Source organism: Mirounga leonina, unplaced genomic scaffold (assembly GCF_011800145.1).
Source record: "Mirounga leonina isolate KUSES-001 unplaced genomic scaffold, KU_Mleo_1.0 Mir_129, whole genome shotgun sequence".
NCBI classification, from domain to species: Eukaryota; Metazoa; Chordata; class Mammalia; order Carnivora; family Phocidae; genus Mirounga; species Mirounga leonina.
The window spans coordinates 39526811-39544356 of record NW_023270323.1 but is presented as its reverse complement, the minus strand read 5'-3'; the positions used below and the strand labels follow the sequence as shown (position 1 = coordinate 39544356).

Sequence of the window (17546 nt, the reverse complement as noted above, 5' to 3'; positions counted from 1 at the left end):
AGTCCAGTGGCTCTTAAACTTCTTGGTCAGAGACCACTTTATACACTAAAAAAAAATTACTACAATCTCCCAAAGAGCTTTTATTTATGCATGGTATATCTATTTTTTGTATTAGAAATGAAAACTGAGAAGTTAAACTGTTATGTAAAAAACACTCATAATAAACCCGTTACATATTAGCGTTAAGATATTTGAAAAATAATTTTTTCCAAAACAACAAAAAACATTTAGTGTATAGAGTGGTCTTGTTTTACACTTTTGCAATTTTTTTTTTTTACTATGTGGCTTAATAGAAAAAAACTGGATTCTTCTGTTTGTTCCTGCATTAAATCTTTTGTGATTTCACATGTCATGTAGCCTCTAGAAAAATTTATTGGGACACTTAGAATGAGCATGGAAGTGGCAAATAACATCTTAGTATTTTTATGAAACTAATTTTAACCTTGCAGATTCCTTAAAGGGGTCTTAGAGACCCCCTGGAATCTCCAGATAACACTTTAAGCACTGCTACTTTGGCAAAAAGCTTGGCCCATTCTAGGTGAATATTATCCGCACCCTTTCTCAAGTACAATTTTGAGAAGCTATTTTATTAATATAATATTTATTAAGCTAATTTTTATAGTTCTGTAAGATTTTTGGTCTTATTCAGCAAATCTGCTTATTAACTGATGCTTTTTGCCAAAAATATATTTTCCAGAAGTACCTTTAAAAAAGAATTCCTTGAAGTTTTTGAGAACTGTACTCATTTTCTCTTTTGTTTTTCTATATCAGTATTTTCAGTAAACTCAAAATAAGATGTTATTTTTAAAGGGTAGATGTTAGGTAATATGTGTGTGAGTGTATAATTTTAGAAATATTGACGCACAGAAAAGCATGTAGTGGAAGGTAGTATTTAAAGATTTTTATAAACCTTGACTTTATGTACTCAATTTCTTTGTGCAGAATTTACTTACAAGCTTGATGACTTAGAAGTAGAAATCAGTGAGAAAGTGATCAAGCTTATCCATTTGTAACATAATGGTACTGATGAATTTAGAAGTTACTAGTGAGAACTTGGAAGCATAATTTGCATAATTCTGCCATGCCTTTTTCTTTCACTTGACCTTAATAGAGAATTGATAGGTAGTTATTAAACGTATTTGTTAGCTGTTGCTGAGTAACAAATCACTCCAGAACATAGGGATTTAGAACAACATACATTTATTATTGAACAGTTCTAGTGGGTTAGGAATGTGGGGATGGCTTAGCTGGGTCCTCTGCTTCAGTCTGCCACAGACTTTGGGATGGACATCTCAAAGGCTTGACTGAGAAAGGACTCTTTTTTCAAGATTACTCGCCTCTTTGTTGAAATCAAGATTCACTTCCTCTCCTACATGGCAGCTTGCTTCAGGAAAGCATGCATGCCAAGAATACTGTAGAGGATACCAGCAAAATAGAAGTCACTGTCTTTTGTAATCTAGTCACAGAAGTGACATCCCATCATTTTGCTGGATTTTGTTTGTTAGAAATAAGTCATTATATCCAGCCCATACTCAGGGGGAGTGTATAAATACCAAAGGTATAAAAAGGCATAAATATCTGCAATCAGGGATCATTAGAGGCCGTGTCAGAGGCTACCTAGCATATATAAACTCTTTTCTGCCTCAGGAAAACAGTGATGGGCTGCATTGAGAATGAGTTCATACACAATTTTTATTGTTTTTTTGTTGACTGCAGAGCCTCTATTAATTTTGTGCAAATTTAAAAAATATCATTAAGTACCTTTAGAAAAGTATCACAGGGCTGATGCCTTTCTATTTTTTTACTTCAATTCCTTCCGTTTCCAAATAGGATTTCAGGTCCCCCCCACCTTCATGCTTTCCACTGAAGAGTGTGCATTACAGGAAAAAGTAAATCTGATTCTCTTTCTTTTGAGGATGCCAGGTAGTTATCATATAGCTCTGTTGTTTTACTTCAAGTTGTCACATGCTTTGTTAGTTTCATAAAAATTTGAAATGGGATTTATTTTATGTGTATTGAATATTGTGGTATTAAGCACTGCAATCTGTAGAGAAGTTTAGGATCTGATTTATTGATTCTCAGAGTATGGTCTCTGCTCAGCAACATCATCCTCTCCTTGTTAGGAATGCACATTCTCTGACCCCACTCCAGACCTACTGAATCAGAAATTCTAGGGGAGGGACCCAGCAGTCTGTGTTTTAACCAACTATCCAGGTGATTCTGGTGGTCACTAAAGTTTCAAAACCACTAATCTATCCAGTCCTATTAGAACTTGAATATTACTTTTGCAAAAGCTTTGGCCTATAGTACTAGAAACCTTACTCTTACTACTGTTATGCAAAGCTTTCCAGGGAAATAAACATTTTTGTCCTACTCATTTTACAGATAAAGGAAACAGTAAAACACTGTACTTCCCTTGTGTAATTCCAGTCTGTTGGTTAGGAAGTGTGTGTTGGTCAGGAAGGTGGGAGTGTTGAGGGTGAAGATAGGAATTTTTCTCTTTTCCTTATGCTGTTTCTCTTTTGTTAACAAAAGTCAAATACTAAGTCGTGATTTTTGTATGAGAATTACATTGAACCAACATTATATCACATACTAAACTTTCATAGTTGCATTTTGAAAATACATCTGATAATACTAAAGAATTGATTTGTATTGTGTTTCATCGACTTTGTGGTTCTCTTTGGGTGAACATTTACCAATAAAGAATTACATTGAAATATCTTAGATGAAATAGAGGCCTCACAAAAAGGGCCTTTTTTAGTTCTCATGTTAACTTTGTGATGAGTAGATGATGACTGGAAAGACATCTTTACCTATAGCATGAGTTTTCTTTTTGTTCTTAATTCTTTCCAGTTGATTTTTAAAAAAACCTGTCCTATGATACTACTGTAGTGAGAATTAAAATTAAAAGACTGTAATTTTAACGACCTTCGTAGCATATTTAATAATTTGGTTACAAGTCTTTTTATGTTTTCTGAAAATTTGTCAACTTAGATGTTTTTAAAGGCTAAATTTTGAGAGGGCTGACTAGTAATTTCTTATTTTGTGTAAATTCACATTTTAGTAAGCTGTAGTGAACTTAAGAGTGATGTGTGTTGCTCATGTGTTCATTTAAGGGTAGTTTATTAGGATTACAGAGTGTTTTGCTGAATTTCATACAGTTCTTTATCTTATACAGTAGGTTCCCCCCACCCCACCCCCTGCCTTTATCTGCAAGGGATATGTGCCAGGACCCCCAGTGAGTACCTGAAATGGTAGATAGCCTTGAACCTTACATATGCTATGTTTTTTTTCCCATCCATACGTAACCTATGATAAAGCTTAGTTTATAAATTTGACACAGTAAGGGATTAGCAACAATAATAAAATAGAATAGTTATAACAGTGTACTGTAACAGAAGTTATTTGAATGTGATCTCTCCCCCTCTCTCTGAAAATATTTCAGTTGTACTGTGCTCACCTTTCTTGTGACAACGTCAGTTGATAAAATGCCTGTGTCCTGAGATGAAGTGAGGTGAATGGCATAGGCCCTGTGACATAAATAGCATTGGGCTACTGTTGACCTTCTGACAATACATCAGAAGGAGGATCACCTGCCTCCAGAATGTGGTTGACTGCAGACAACTGAAACTGGAAAGCATGGCTAAGAAGGGACTTACTATACACCTAAAAAAAAAAAAAAAAAAAAAATCACGTATTTAAATGTAAAAACTAGGTCACATAGTGAAGTTAAACAGTGTTCTAAAAGACTTTATACTGTTCTAAAGAAAATTAGGTAATATTAGATGTTACGAATGTTTAATATGTTCTGCCTTTCTTACTTTTCCCATTTAGTATGGTGTCTGGGACTCTGCTAGCTTATATTGTTTGCTGGATTCTTTTAGTTTAGTAATTTAGGAAGCAGCAAGGTAACTTCAGGATGGATGAGAATTGCCACTAAGTATAGACTGAGTTAGTAGACATTTGGAGGTCTAATGATTTTTGAAAAATAATGGCTTTACATGTCTTTTACATATCTTTTTCCGTCTTCTTGGTTTTCTAAGTTTAGCATATCCTTTTATTGTATGGGTGGTTAAATCAGGTGTTTCATTCTCCGTTTTAAAGCCACTGGCTGCCTTAAGATTTTTTTATATGAACCTCTTATTCTGGTAAAACATGCACAGAACAATTCCAAATTATTAGCAGATGTTTCCATTGACAAAATATTTGAAAGTAATTGTTTTCATTATTTTTTCGCCATGCATTTAATTAATGATTTCGACTTTCCCCCCCCTCTTTTGGACTAATTTTGATGCACTTTTTAAGATAGGATTTAGTAAACCATTCTGAGTTGAAGTTATGGTATAAAATTTTTCATGAAAAATTTTTTTCTATTTTCCTACCTAGAAATGTCATTTTTCTTCAGACAAAAAGTAGAATTTGTATGTCACATAACTTTTACATTAGGATTTAAGGGCACATTTGACCAATGTAAATTGAGAATGTTTATTTAAACATAGTTTATTTCTTAAAGTTTATAGTGTGTGCAAATGAATGAGAGTCACTCAAATTAGTATTTACTGACTCCTATAGAAATAAATTGTCCACATTTATCTTAATGTGCCCTGGGGGTGTATATATATGAATTGGCTCTACCCCCCTTTTCTACTCCCACAAATCAGAGGAAATAATATTTTCCCCAATCCTGTGGACAATAGTAAAATGATCCAAATCAACATTCGAACATCCCACAAAGCTTTACTAAAGTGAAAAGTCATCATCTTCAGAGTTACCTTGTATTACCTGCAGTATTAAAGATCCCATTGATAATTTCCCTATTAAAATATTAAATAACAAGATCAGATGTTGATTATCAAACTTAGTGTTAATTTCATGTAGTTTGATATTTGTGCACTAAAAATGCACAAGTGTGCTTTTTTAACTAATGTCTAACTTTGTTTGTGATTACACCTAGTAGGGGAAATCTTGTTACCAAGTTGTTAGACTGGGTTTTCATCAGGAAGTCGGGCGTTATACTGGAATTGTTGGTCCTCTGCAAGAAAACAGAATGCTTCTTTTGAGTGAATAAGCCAGGAAAATGAGGCGAGGGGTTTTATTTCAAAGGTTTTTTGGTTTTTTTTTTTTTGGTGATGGCATAAATACATAACAGGTTATAAAATCCAATTACTATATTAAATTTCATCACTTGTTTTTTAGGTATTCCAATAACTGTACCACCTCCAGGTAAAACTTTTTTCATGTTTTCTCCATCATTGTTAATAAACATGAAATTTCAAGCTTATAGTTACAGGAGGGACAGTGTCGATGTGGTTAGACAATGGAATAAGCTTTTGGGATTTCAAGGTCCTATTTTCAGCTCTGCCTTTGCTTCATTCCAGTTTTGATTAAGATACTTAGTTTTCTTATACCTGTCTTACCCATTTTTGTAGAAATAGAGATTCTGAGAAAATTTTCACCATATCAATTTGTTGAAGAAAACAGTATGGAATATAAAATAAAATTTTTATGAAAAAATGTTTTTTCAGACCAGTGAATTTTTTATATGATAAAGCAACTGCAAAAGAAGAGAAAGATCATTTATCTTGACTTTATCATGGTTTCTGATTTTTTTTTTAATCCTGTAAAAAAAACTCAGTATTGTGAGAAAATATATTCTGAACCATACAATTAGATAGACTGACAATTGGTCAGATGGTTGTTCTTAGAGTGGTGGTTAAATTGTTGACTGTTGTAATGGTGTGATCAGTAGTTTATATGTGACCAAGGGTTGTTTTTTACACTTTTTCAGTGTTTATAAAATGTTTTTAGATTGTGATGCAAATATGATAGCAAGTGTGTTTGTTACTGAGTTCAGTATTCAGAGCCAAGGAATATAAAGAGAAGGAGAAGTGATCATGCTTGGAAGGGTGGTCTGAATTCAAAATGACCTTGATAAAGAGAAACAGTGGAGTTTAGGTAGCATAGGACAGTATACATATTTAGTTGTGGAATAGTGAGTTGCTGATTGTTTATCAATGTGGCTGAAAAAGGCCTATCAGGACAAGTCATAAAGGAATCATTGGTGTGTCTAGTTTAAAAGGAAATGTGGTTGAAAAGCTGTATAAGATAGGGTTGTGGTCATTGCTAAACTTCACAGTTCTGAAATGTTTAATAAAGGAGTTACAGATCTTGAAATTGGGTATAGTGAAGATAAGCATGGTGAATTTGAAACAACTGGTAGCAGGGCCAAAAACTGATTTAAATGGACTTTGAGAACGGTTAAGAGAACTGGGATAGAATACTAAAGAAGGAGGCTAGTGGAAGTGTTTGCAAATATGCAGAGGTTGATAGAGAATATGATAATGGATTGCTTCTTGTTCTCATTCAGGGCAGCATATGAATTGTAGTGTAAGAGATTTAAATTATAGAATTTAATTCATTTCCTAATAGTGAGGGTTGTTAAAACTTGGGGAAGGAATTGGTATCATAAGGAATTAGTATCATAAGTTATTTAAGTTGAATCTTAAAAGTTTTTTTGGGGGATGCTTTATTGCCTATCTGAATTTGAAAGTGCAGAGTAGATAAACTGTTAAGGTCCCTTTTAGCCATATTCTGTGGTATTTCATTTAGGTATTGTGAATTACTGAGAATACAGACCTCATGATATAAAGGTGCAAATTATTTTCTCTCCAAACTAATCCAAAAACTATATTATATGCCCTTCTTTGTAAAATAGTTCTTTAGGGTTGTGCTATTTAAAACATATTTTATGATGGATAATCTCAGCCTTAAGCATTTATGTATTTACTGGTAAGATTTTATTTATAATTATATATTTTAAGGAAATTTCTATACATCTAAAACAATATTTTTTGAAAGAGGTAAATGTTATTTTATTTGCTTTTCTTCAAAAGTATTTCAAGTATTACATATCTGGTGGCAATACTACTACCGTTTTATATATGGATAAGGTAAGGCATTGAGATTAACTTTCTCATACTCACAAAATGGGCTGTGTGTGGTGCTGAAAATAAGACCGGGTGTCCTGACTCCCAGTTTGTGCTCTGTGTATTAGACCAGACTGTTCATTTAAAGTTTTATTGCTCAAAAAACCTATTTAAAAGTTTAAGCTCCATTTTTTTCTGTCCATTATAACATAGAGAAGCACGTTATGTCCCCAGAGAAATTTAGTGATACGCAGCAACTTTGTTTCACACTTCACATTAAAAATACATTCTATTAACTTTTTTTTATCTTATGATTGAATGTTTCAGGTTTTCCTCCTCCACCAGGCGCTCCACCTCCATCTCTTATACCAACAATAGAAAGGTAAATCAGTATGGTTAGGGTAAAACTTTTTATCATTGGTAAACTTTTGACAGAAAAGTCATATACATAGCTTGGTAATATTTTCAAAGATTTAATTTTGTAAACATTAAGTAGTACCTGCCTTTTAATTCATGAGTCTAGATCTATGCTAGTTACTTTATATAAGATATTAGACCTATAGTCCGGTAACAAAACAGGACAGAGAAAACCAAATGAATTTTGAAATATCTTGGTTTGATTTATAACACACTGATTAAAGAAACTTCTAGGTTGGTAAAAACTTGGCTCTAGTAATTTTTGTGGGATATCCAAACAGATGACTGGTAATCATGAATAGTACATGTCTGTTTTAGGATTAACTAAGGACAGTTATTATCAGGAACCATAGTAAAGAAAAGCTGCCTTACTCCTTATGGCCCTGCTGTATGTTACTTAACCTCCACAAAGGAAGCTTGGCTCCATTCTATATGTCAATAGCCTTCTGTTTTATACCCTACACTTCTGGTTTATGTTAGTTGGAATGCTGTACTAAAGAGTATTTACCTCATAGATGGCAGTACAGTGTTTAACAACATAGGACTTTGGAAATCCCACAAATCTGGCTCAAATTTGGCTTCAGAATTCCCTAGCTTTGTGTTGCTAGGCAAGTTTTCATAACTACTTTTTGAGACTCAGTTTCCTTTTACCAAATGGGGTTGGTAAGAGTTGTGAAGATTAAAACATAAAACAGCTAGTGAATATAACACATCAGCACAATTCTTGGCAGATAGAAATCACTAAAAAATGGTAGCCAATACTATTTCCTCTTAAGTAGCAAGTAAACTCTATGAAAATGTATTTCTGGGAAAGTGATCCAAATTATATTAATAGGAAAATTGTGAAAACATTACTTCAATAGGATTAAACCATGCAAAATTTTCAAAAAGGAAATGATAAAGCTCCAGAACAGTCTTAATTGTGAGAATATAAGGATTTAATTTTATTAAGTCTTTGTTAAATATATATTTTTCTCAATCAGAATGTTAAAAAGTATTATTTGTTTATCCTGTCAGTGGGGCTGAATTTCTGAATCATTGAAATCTATTTTTTTAAGACTAAATTTTAGTGAAATCTCAAGTACTCTGTTAGCCTCAAAAGTTTCTGTTATCTTGGGAGTCAGGCTGAATTGATTGGATTATTCACATTAAATAGTACTAGCAAGCTATGTTTTTCTTTACAGGTGGGTATTAGGTTTAATATGTTTTGAGATTAAAAGCCTGTTTTTTGTATTAAAAAATAAAATTATAGAATTAAGTTTTATCATTATATGATGGTTAAATGAAAGCCATAATTCTGCCTTGTTGTTTTGCATTTGTACCAAACGATTAAAATTTAGAACTTACTTGCAACACATAAGAATACATTTTTCTTCAACAGTGGACATTCCTCTGGTTATGATAGTCGTTCTGCACGTGCTTTTCCATATGGCAATGGTAAGTATTATTTTTGGTTGCCCAGATTCAATTTGAACCAGTACTTAAATATTTTTAAAGCAGTGAAAGCATACTTTCATGGTTTAAAGTACTATCTTACAGAGCAATTAAAAATATTAACTAACGGAATAACTAGGTCTTACATTCCAGGTTACTTAACAAAATAATTTTCATTTTTTATCAACTGTACTTTTAAAAATTAAATGGTGGTACAGCAGGGATATTTTTACCTTGACTTTTCTTAAAAGGATTTAAGATTTGTCAGCAAATTGTCTCAGTCTTCGTTCATAATATTTTTGTTTCTTGACTCACGGCATCAAGCTAACGTTGTCCTCCTCTTTTACCCTTGCTGTTTTTTGTTGTAGATCATTCGGCTAGGTCCTCTTTCCTGTTCACTCTTGACAACATAATCCATTCTAAGGGCTTCTGATACCACTTTCTGCTTTGATCTCTTGATCATTCATTCTTTTTAAAAATGCTATGCATTGTACTAGGTTTTAGGGATACAGTAAACTAAACATAAGTTTGCCCTTACCAAATTTATAGACCAGTGAGGAATAGCCAGGTGATAGAAGAAGGTGTCATGGGAGCATAGTGGAGGGGTCTCCCCTTCCAGAAGGGGTAAAGAGGTAGGTGATGTGATTTGAGGTTCAAATCATGTCCAGAGACACGAGGGTGAGAGAGGACCTGGTAGGCTTTATGAAGTGAAAGAAATGTGGTGTGATTGGAGTGTAGAGTTTGCATGATGAATGTTTCAAGATGAGACAGGAGATTATCCCCAGGGTATTGTAGCCATTCTGTTTAGATTTTCAACCTTACAGAGGGCTGTGAGGAGCCATTTAGTTCTATGCTGGGCTGTAAAATTGCTAGACATATATTTGAAAAAGGTCCATTCTGGCTACTTACCGTGAGGAAATTGTGGGTTTGTAGGGTGGGTAGAAAGATAGGACTGGCAGAAATGCTTGATTGGGGAACAAGAACCTGTTGGAATAATCCAGGGGGAGAAACAATGGTGTCTTGTATTCAAATAGTACCACTGGGGATGGAGGACACTGAATGACTCCAAAGGAATTTATACCTCAGAAGTTTTATTGTTTTATTTATTTATTTATTTATTTATTTATTTATTTATTTATTTATTTATTTATTTATTGTTTTATTTATTTATTTATTTATTTATTTATTTGACAGAGAGGGAGACAGCGAGAGAGAGAACACAAGCTGGGGGAGTAGGAGAGGGAGAAGCAGGCTTCCAGCAGAGCAGGGAGCCCGATGTGGGGCTCGATCCCAGGACCCTGGGACCATGACTCGAGCCAAAGGCAGACGCTTAATGACTGAGCCACCCAGGTGCCCCTGCACCCCAGAAGTTTAAATCTTGGTGGTTGCTCGAGTACCAGTCGTTCACTTCCATTTCCCTTCTAGGCATCTGTCTCGCTGTGGTGCTGTCCTTCAGACCCACCTTGTCCGACTACATGTATACCATTCATTCACATCAGAAGGTGATCTGTTGACTTATTTCAGTGATTATACCACCTTTTATTATTTGGTTATTTGTTCATTTATTCATTAATCCTGAGCTTCCAGGAAGTCCTGCTTCTTGGGTTGGAATCTTGCTTTTACCTCTCATTATTTATGTGACTTTCATAGGTCTTCAGCTATTAAATAGCATAATTCTTCCTCATAAGGTTGAGGTTCAGTGAGACTACATTAAAACACCTTAGTCCTGCCATTTAATAAACACTCAAATATTAGCTGTTATTTTTATGATTATCCCCACCATCTCCAACAAACTCCCAAGTTCTCTCCCTTGTCTGCACTCTGAAGCAGTGTAGCATGATTGTTACAGCATAGGCCCTACCGTTAGCCTGAGGGTAGGTCCTAGGTCTGTATTATCCTAGTACCTTGGGATAAGTTAACCTAAATCATTTTCCCTCTCTGTAAAATAAAGTTGGAACCTAAAATGCTCAGCACAGTGAAATGTAATATGTAAGTGCCTATAATATGTAAGCATCGTTAAATTATTTAAAATTTTATTTTTACATTTCTTATGGCACTTGTTATTTTCTGCTTTGTCATGAGAGTCCTTGTGTATTTGTTTGAATACACATGAACAAATAGCCCATATCAGAAAGTAAGACTTCATTCTTGAGATTACCTACACAGTTTCTTTGTGGAACATTTCATTTTTTTTAATATTAATTAAGCATTTAGTTTTTTCTCAAAGTAATATATGCAAATTTTTAATCAATAAGCAAGAGTTTTCTGCTCACTCTTTACCAACCCCAACTCTCTCAGAGAGAAGCATTTTTTTAAATGAAGAAATTCTTTAGTAATAATTATAAAGCATATTGCAAGAATTAATGAGAAGAAAGTTGGGAATTTTCTTCATCCTAATCAAACAAAACCTTGGAACGAAGGTGATGGACATTAAGGAGGGCATGTGATATAATGAGCACTGCCTACTGTATAAGACTGATGAATCACTGACCTCTTCCTCTGAAACTAATAATACATTATATGTTAATTAATTGAATTTAAATAAAAAATAATTGTTTTATGCTGAAAAAAATTAGGTCAACACAATTTCTACCATATATAAGGAATATTTAAGTACCATGACATCTGCTTATATAGGGATTTTTTTTAACATATCCTGAATAATGAAGTTAATTATTCCCACCACAAAAAAGTAGTAATTATGTGACTTGATAGAGGTGCTATCACTACATTGGCAATTGTATTATAATAATAATTATTATTATAATTTACAAATAAACAAGTTGCACACCTTGAATTTCCACAGTATTATGTGTCAAATATATTTCAATTTAAAAAATTGAATTCAATTTTTAAAAATTTGGGGGGTGCCTGAGTGGCTCAGTTGGTTAAGCATCTGCCTTCAGCTCAGCTCATGATCCCAGGGTCCTGGGATCGAGTCCCGCATCTGGCTCCCTGCTCAGCCGGGAGCCTGCTTCTCCCTCTCCCATTCCCCCTGCTTGTGTGCACATGAGCTCGCGCACTTTCTCTCTCTGTCAAATAAATAAATAAAATCTTAAATTTTTTTTAAAGAAAAGATTATAGATACATCTTCCTCTTTGTTGGTAATTCTGTTTTACCTTTGTTAGTTTATTTTAGAATTTTGTAATTTATCCTCAAAACACTGTGAAGTAATTGTAGATGGAAATACTGATTTTTAAAATTTTTTTTTATTTTTTAAAGATTCTTATTTATTTTCTGACCGAGAGAGGGAACACAAACAGGGGGAGTGGGAGAGGGAAAAGCAGGCTTCCCGCTGAGCAGGGAGCCTGACGTGGGGCTTGATCCCAGGACCCTGGGACCATGACCTCAGCCGAAGGCAGACACTAAATGACTGAGCCACCCAGGCACCCCGAAATACTGATTTTTCTTGATGTGCATATTAAGATTTTGCTTATAAAGTAAGACCTAGTTAAAAAGTAATCTTTGTAGAAATATCAAAGAACTGCAGAGAAGCATTTTTGATGGTTTTTAGTTCTTCTGATGGTCTGCATGGCATTTATACATAAGCTTATCACCCTGTTTCTTGATTTATATAACTGTGGATACCATGTTCTCCTCCTCCTCTGATAGATGTGTATTTTGTTCGCTTACCATCACTACCCCTCTCTTTTCCCCACCAGTTCACTGTTTTTGTTCTTTCTTTATATATACATGCCCTTGGTTTCATGTACTATCAATATCAATTACTGTGCAAATTTCTGAGCCTTCACCTCTTCTTACCCCTCTGCCTCCCAGCTTTGGTCAACCATACTTCTGCTTAGAAACATTTATATTTGGGGCACCTGGGTGGCTCATTTGGTTAAGCATCTTGACTCTTGGTTTCTGCTCGGGTCATGATCTCAGGGTCCTGAGGTCAATCCCCATGTCAGGCTCTTCACTCAACACCGAGTCTGCTTGTGCCTCTCCCTCTGCTCCTCCCCTCCCCCCCACCCTGCTCCCTCCCTCTCCCTCTCATAAATAAATAAAATCTCTAAAGAAAAGAGAGACATTTATATTCTGTCCTATAACCAGAACTATCTGTGCCCTGATAAATTTTTTATTCTGAAAGCTAAACAATAAACCATATTTACATTATTGTGACTATGTAAATATTATATACTGTAGAGATAATTCTAATACTCAAGCCGTGGAAAGGAGAAGGTTCCTATGGCAAATAAATTGAAAATACCATTTTTTTCTTGTACTTCATCAGCCGTGTAAAGTCATACTACATTTTAATTGGGTTCATATTTGGACTATGACTTTATCCATCTCAAGTTTTTTCCCCAAAAAATGTTTTCAAATTTTGTTTTTCATGTGTTAAGCCATCTGGAATTCATTTTTGCCTGTGTTATAAAGTAAAGATATAATTGTCGCAGTGTCATCTGTTGAATAGTAAGTCCTTTCTGAGGGATCTACAACGTCCTATCCATTCATGAACAGGTTTCCGAGTATGCCTGTATCTGACTCTTGGCTTCCTAGACTATTCATTTGTTGAACTTTCCCTGTGCTAATCCACACAATTTTAATTATGAATTTTATAGTAAATCTGGTATCTGGTTCAGAAAAATCTATCTACTTAGTCGGCTTCAGAAGTATTCTTGGGCCGTTGCTCTTACATATCCGTTCTAAAGTCAGCTTTGGAAGTTCCATGAAAAACTGTATTGAGATTTTGATTAATAATAACATTTATATTCTGCTTAGTTTAGACAAAACACTGTTAACTCATGTAGTCCTGACAGCCTTATAAAGTAGGCATACTGTTACTATTCCCAATTTATGGACGAGGTAATTGAAGAACAGCCAAATTCAGTGGTCTTCCCAATATCACACAGTAAGTGGCAGAATGAGGAGTTGAAACCATGCAGCCTGGCTCCAGAGTCCTTGCTGTAACTAAATCATATTGGAATTGCGTTGATGCTTAGATCAGTTTGTGTGGAAATCATATCTTACAGCACTGAGCCCATCTATGAACAGGGACTCTCTTCAGTTATGGAGATGTTCTTTAATATATTTCAATTCAGTGTTATAATTATCTCCAAGCACTTCTTGCATATCTTTGGTTAGATTTAGTCATTGGTACCTAATGTTTTTGTTGCTGTTTTAAGTGATATATTCATTTGAACTTCCTGTTCTGTTTGTATTTACTTGTATTTAGAAATATTGGTTTGTGTTTTATTTATACATACAATATATACGCTAATCAAAAAACTTCTTTTTAAAGAAAATGCTTTTACATTTTACTACTAGGCTTTTATTGTTTGGTTTTTGATGGAGTCCTATATAGATCAAGGAAAGTTTGAAAGAGCTTTTAACTGTGAATGGATACTGAGTTTTATCAAATGCTTTCTGAGATAATCATATTGTTTTTCTTCTCTAATCTGTGAATGTGGCAGATTTCTAAATTTTTCTAACATTAAGCCACTGTTTATTTGCTGAGATAAACCTAACGTGGTCATGATTCGTTATCTTCAAAAAAAACAAAACAAAACACTGATTTATTTAGGATTTTGACATCTACGTTCATATGTAAGATTAGCTTATGCTTTTTCTTTATTTGTACTCTCTTTAACTAACTGGTTTTGGTATTAAAGTTATATAAGCCACATGGGATAAGTTAGGGAATAATCTTTTTTCTTTCTATTCTTTGAAGTTTATATAATATTTTAATGGTCTGTACCTTATAAGTTAGTAAAACTCACCTGTAAAAACCATCTAGTCTCTTGGGAAGGTTTTTAAATTACTGATGAGTGTCTTTCATAGGGGAGTAGTCAAGATTTCTTTTCATTCTTGAGCCATTTCTTGGTAAGTTATTATTTGGAATTAGTCCATTTTAGCCAAGTTTTTAAATACATTGGTATAAATATATTTTCTCTATTCTTTCATCTCTGCAACATCTGTAGTTACAGTTTCTTTTTGGTTCTAATTGTTTATGTGGCCTCTTTTCTTGTCAGAATATTAAGCTTTATTTGTCTAATCTTCAAAAACTACCCTTCAACTTTTTCTTACTGTATGATTCTTTTCTATTTACTTGACTTCTACTTTTATATTCATTATCTCCTTTCTGTTGGATTTTTCTGTTTGTATTTAAGTTCTTAAGTTTTGGAAGCTTTAGCTCATTAATTTTCCATCTTTTCCAATGTAGTGTTTTTTAAGATTAGATTTCTCTCCAGAACAGTTTGCATCCCTACACTTTTGATATGTTGTATTTTTATGTTAATTCCTAAATGATTTAAAATTTATTATTTTTTTGACCCCTGAGTTTTCAGAAATGTGTCTTTAATTTGAAATGTGTGGAGATTATGGTGTCTATTATCGTATAAAAGTATGTAATATATTTTTGTAAGTGTTTCATATGTGTTTGAGAAGAATGATTATTATTTAACTGTTATGGGCAGTATTCTATGTTATGTCCATTAAATGAATCCTGTTAAAAGTGTTTTGCTCAGATCTTCTATATTTGTAGTGAATTTTTTGGTCTGCTTCAAGTGGCAATAATTGAGAGTATGTTAATCTTTCATGATCATGGTGGATTTTTCTATTTCTACCTATATTCATGTTTTTACTCTCTAAAAATTAAAGCTTGTGTTGCTAGCCACCTGGAAGTTTAGTTTGTTCTGTCTGCTTGGTGAGTTGCATCTTCCATTCCCTGTCCTCATCCCTTCTGTCCCTTGTGTGAGTCTTCTTTGTCATTAATCAAGCTGCTCCTACAGAGATCGGGGGATTGGTGTTTTCCTGTTCTTGCCTTCCTTTTACTTTCAGCCATTTTGTGTGTTTATATGTCTCATATTCAGAATATAGAGGGGTTTTTTTTGTTGTTCATAGTTTTTAAAAGTACAAATCAACAAACTCTATCATTTAACTGATGAATTGAGTCTCTTGAATTATTGTGTTACTGAACTAATCAAACTTTTCTCCTCTAACTCCTATCTTTTCCAAGTCTTTTTGAACTGAGTTTTTCAGATGATTTTTTAAATTCTAATTTTCCTTATATTGTTTTGAAATGATACATTTTGTTTCTATTATTTTAGTGGTTACTCTTGGAATGTATTTTGTATATCATAGAAGTTCTTTTGGTCAGGTCTATTAAAACTTTTGCTTCTTTTTTAATCTATGAATGCCTTTGTTTTATTCTTGAGATTTAATTTTGTTGAGTACACATTTCTAGGTTGGCCATTACTTTCTCTCATCTTTGAAGATGTCTGGTTTACATTTTTGGCTGGAAAGTTTGTGTTATATCTAATTCTGGTTCCTGTTCATCTTGACAAATGAAGAGTCTTTATATATTAGGTCTTGAAGGTTTGCTTCTGGATATTACCCCAAACTGTGGGTAATTCACCATATGTTAAATCTCTTTTCTATTTATAAAATAGCTTTCTGTTATAATCTGATGAAGCATTTTTGGTGGGAGTTTTGTCCTTTTCAGTAGGTTTGGGTTTGGTTTTTTTTGTTTTCTGTTTTTTTTTTTTGTCTTTTTTTAAAGTGCTGTGACTTTTGTTTTTAATTGTTGTTTTTGTTTTCTTTAGTTGCCTTTCCCCACCTTCCTGGTTCTGCTCCTTCGTGGCCTAGTCTTGTGGATACCAGCAAGCAATGGGACTATTATTCAAGAAGAGAGAAAGATCGAGATAGAGACAGAGACAGAGACCGGGAACGAGACCGTGATCGGGACAGAGAAAGAGAACGCACCAGAGAGAGAGAGCGGGAGCGTGATCACAGTCCTACACCAAGTGTTTTTAACAGGTTTGTTGAGTGTGCCGGAATTTGTACACGTGTTTCATGTGCACAGAGTTTATATTTGGTGCACGGATGGAAAATCCAATTCAGCTGGGAAAGGATTGCTTTGAGAGTAGTTAGGAGATAACCATTTTATTTTATTTATTTTTTTATTTTTTTTAAAAATTGTACTGAGATAATGCCATCCTAAATAAAATCTCAGGAGATAACCGTTTTAAAAGTGTCAAGGCTTATTTAATTGATAGAGGCTTTCTATTATGTAAAGCAACAGTCTTCAGTTGGTTTACTTCTTCCGTAAAAGAATTTGAAAATATTTTTATCTTTCCATCTAAAATTTTTCACCTTAAGTTTAAATAGTTGGCGATAGAGATATAATTTCCAGTGTATTGTAAACATTACAATTGTAAAGTAAAATCATCACTCTTTTAAACATATCCAGCGGGTTAAGAACATTATAGTGACTTGCTAAACATCATCATCCATTTTTTTTAAAATGCGTATAACAGGCTCTCTTTAACAGAAATTTTACATTTCTCTATGCTTGAATTCTTATTTCTGAGCCATTTCCCCCAAAGAATTTTTTCGTACTGTAAAATATTTTTGTTCTTAAATAAGTTTTTTTTAGTTGATCCTTCTATCCATCTTTCCTGCAGCATACCTGTGGTAAGTTTAAATGTCTAAAAAAAATTGATGAATGTAAGATAAGTATTTTTAAAATTTTTTCCCTGATTTTAATTATTACTTATTTTTATATATGAAGATAATGCAACTTCTGAAAATAATTTAGTGGAACTACATCCCTTAATGTTATGAAGGACCTTCCACCTATCCCCAATTAATATATGTATCCATGAGTGAATATTACTATTGTTAGGAAAAAACAGACTTTGCCATTAATTACATTTCTTCTAAAAAAAATATATAGCAATGTAAACAGTGAGAAACCTTGTTCACATAAAATACTTAAATGAGGATTGATGGAATTTTGTTGTGGCTCTGTCATTTAATTAT

The 17546-nt window shown here is 33.6% G+C and overlaps 1 protein-coding gene across 17 annotated transcripts in view; it reads left to right on the top strand.

Annotated features, from left to right (window-relative positions):
• Nucleotides 1-17546, top strand: part of FIP1L1 (factor interacting with PAPOLA and CPSF1) — a 78448-nt gene that overhangs the window by 51961 nt on the left and 8941 nt on the right. For 9 of the 17 annotated variants that reach the window (XM_035004988.1, XM_035004986.1, XM_035004989.1 and 6 more), the window contains 3 exons: nucleotides 7257-7311; nucleotides 8728-8783; nucleotides 16328-16541. In XM_035004988.1, coding sequence (XP_034860879.1) covers nucleotides 7257-7311; nucleotides 8728-8783; nucleotides 16328-16541 — 325 coding nt within the window. Of the gene's footprint in view, nucleotides 1-5199; nucleotides 5227-7256; nucleotides 7312-8727; nucleotides 8784-16327; nucleotides 16542-17546 lie in introns of all 17 variants that reach the window. The other 8 variants (XM_035004987.1, XM_035004983.1, XM_035004984.1 and 5 more) reach the window with 1 other exon arrangement.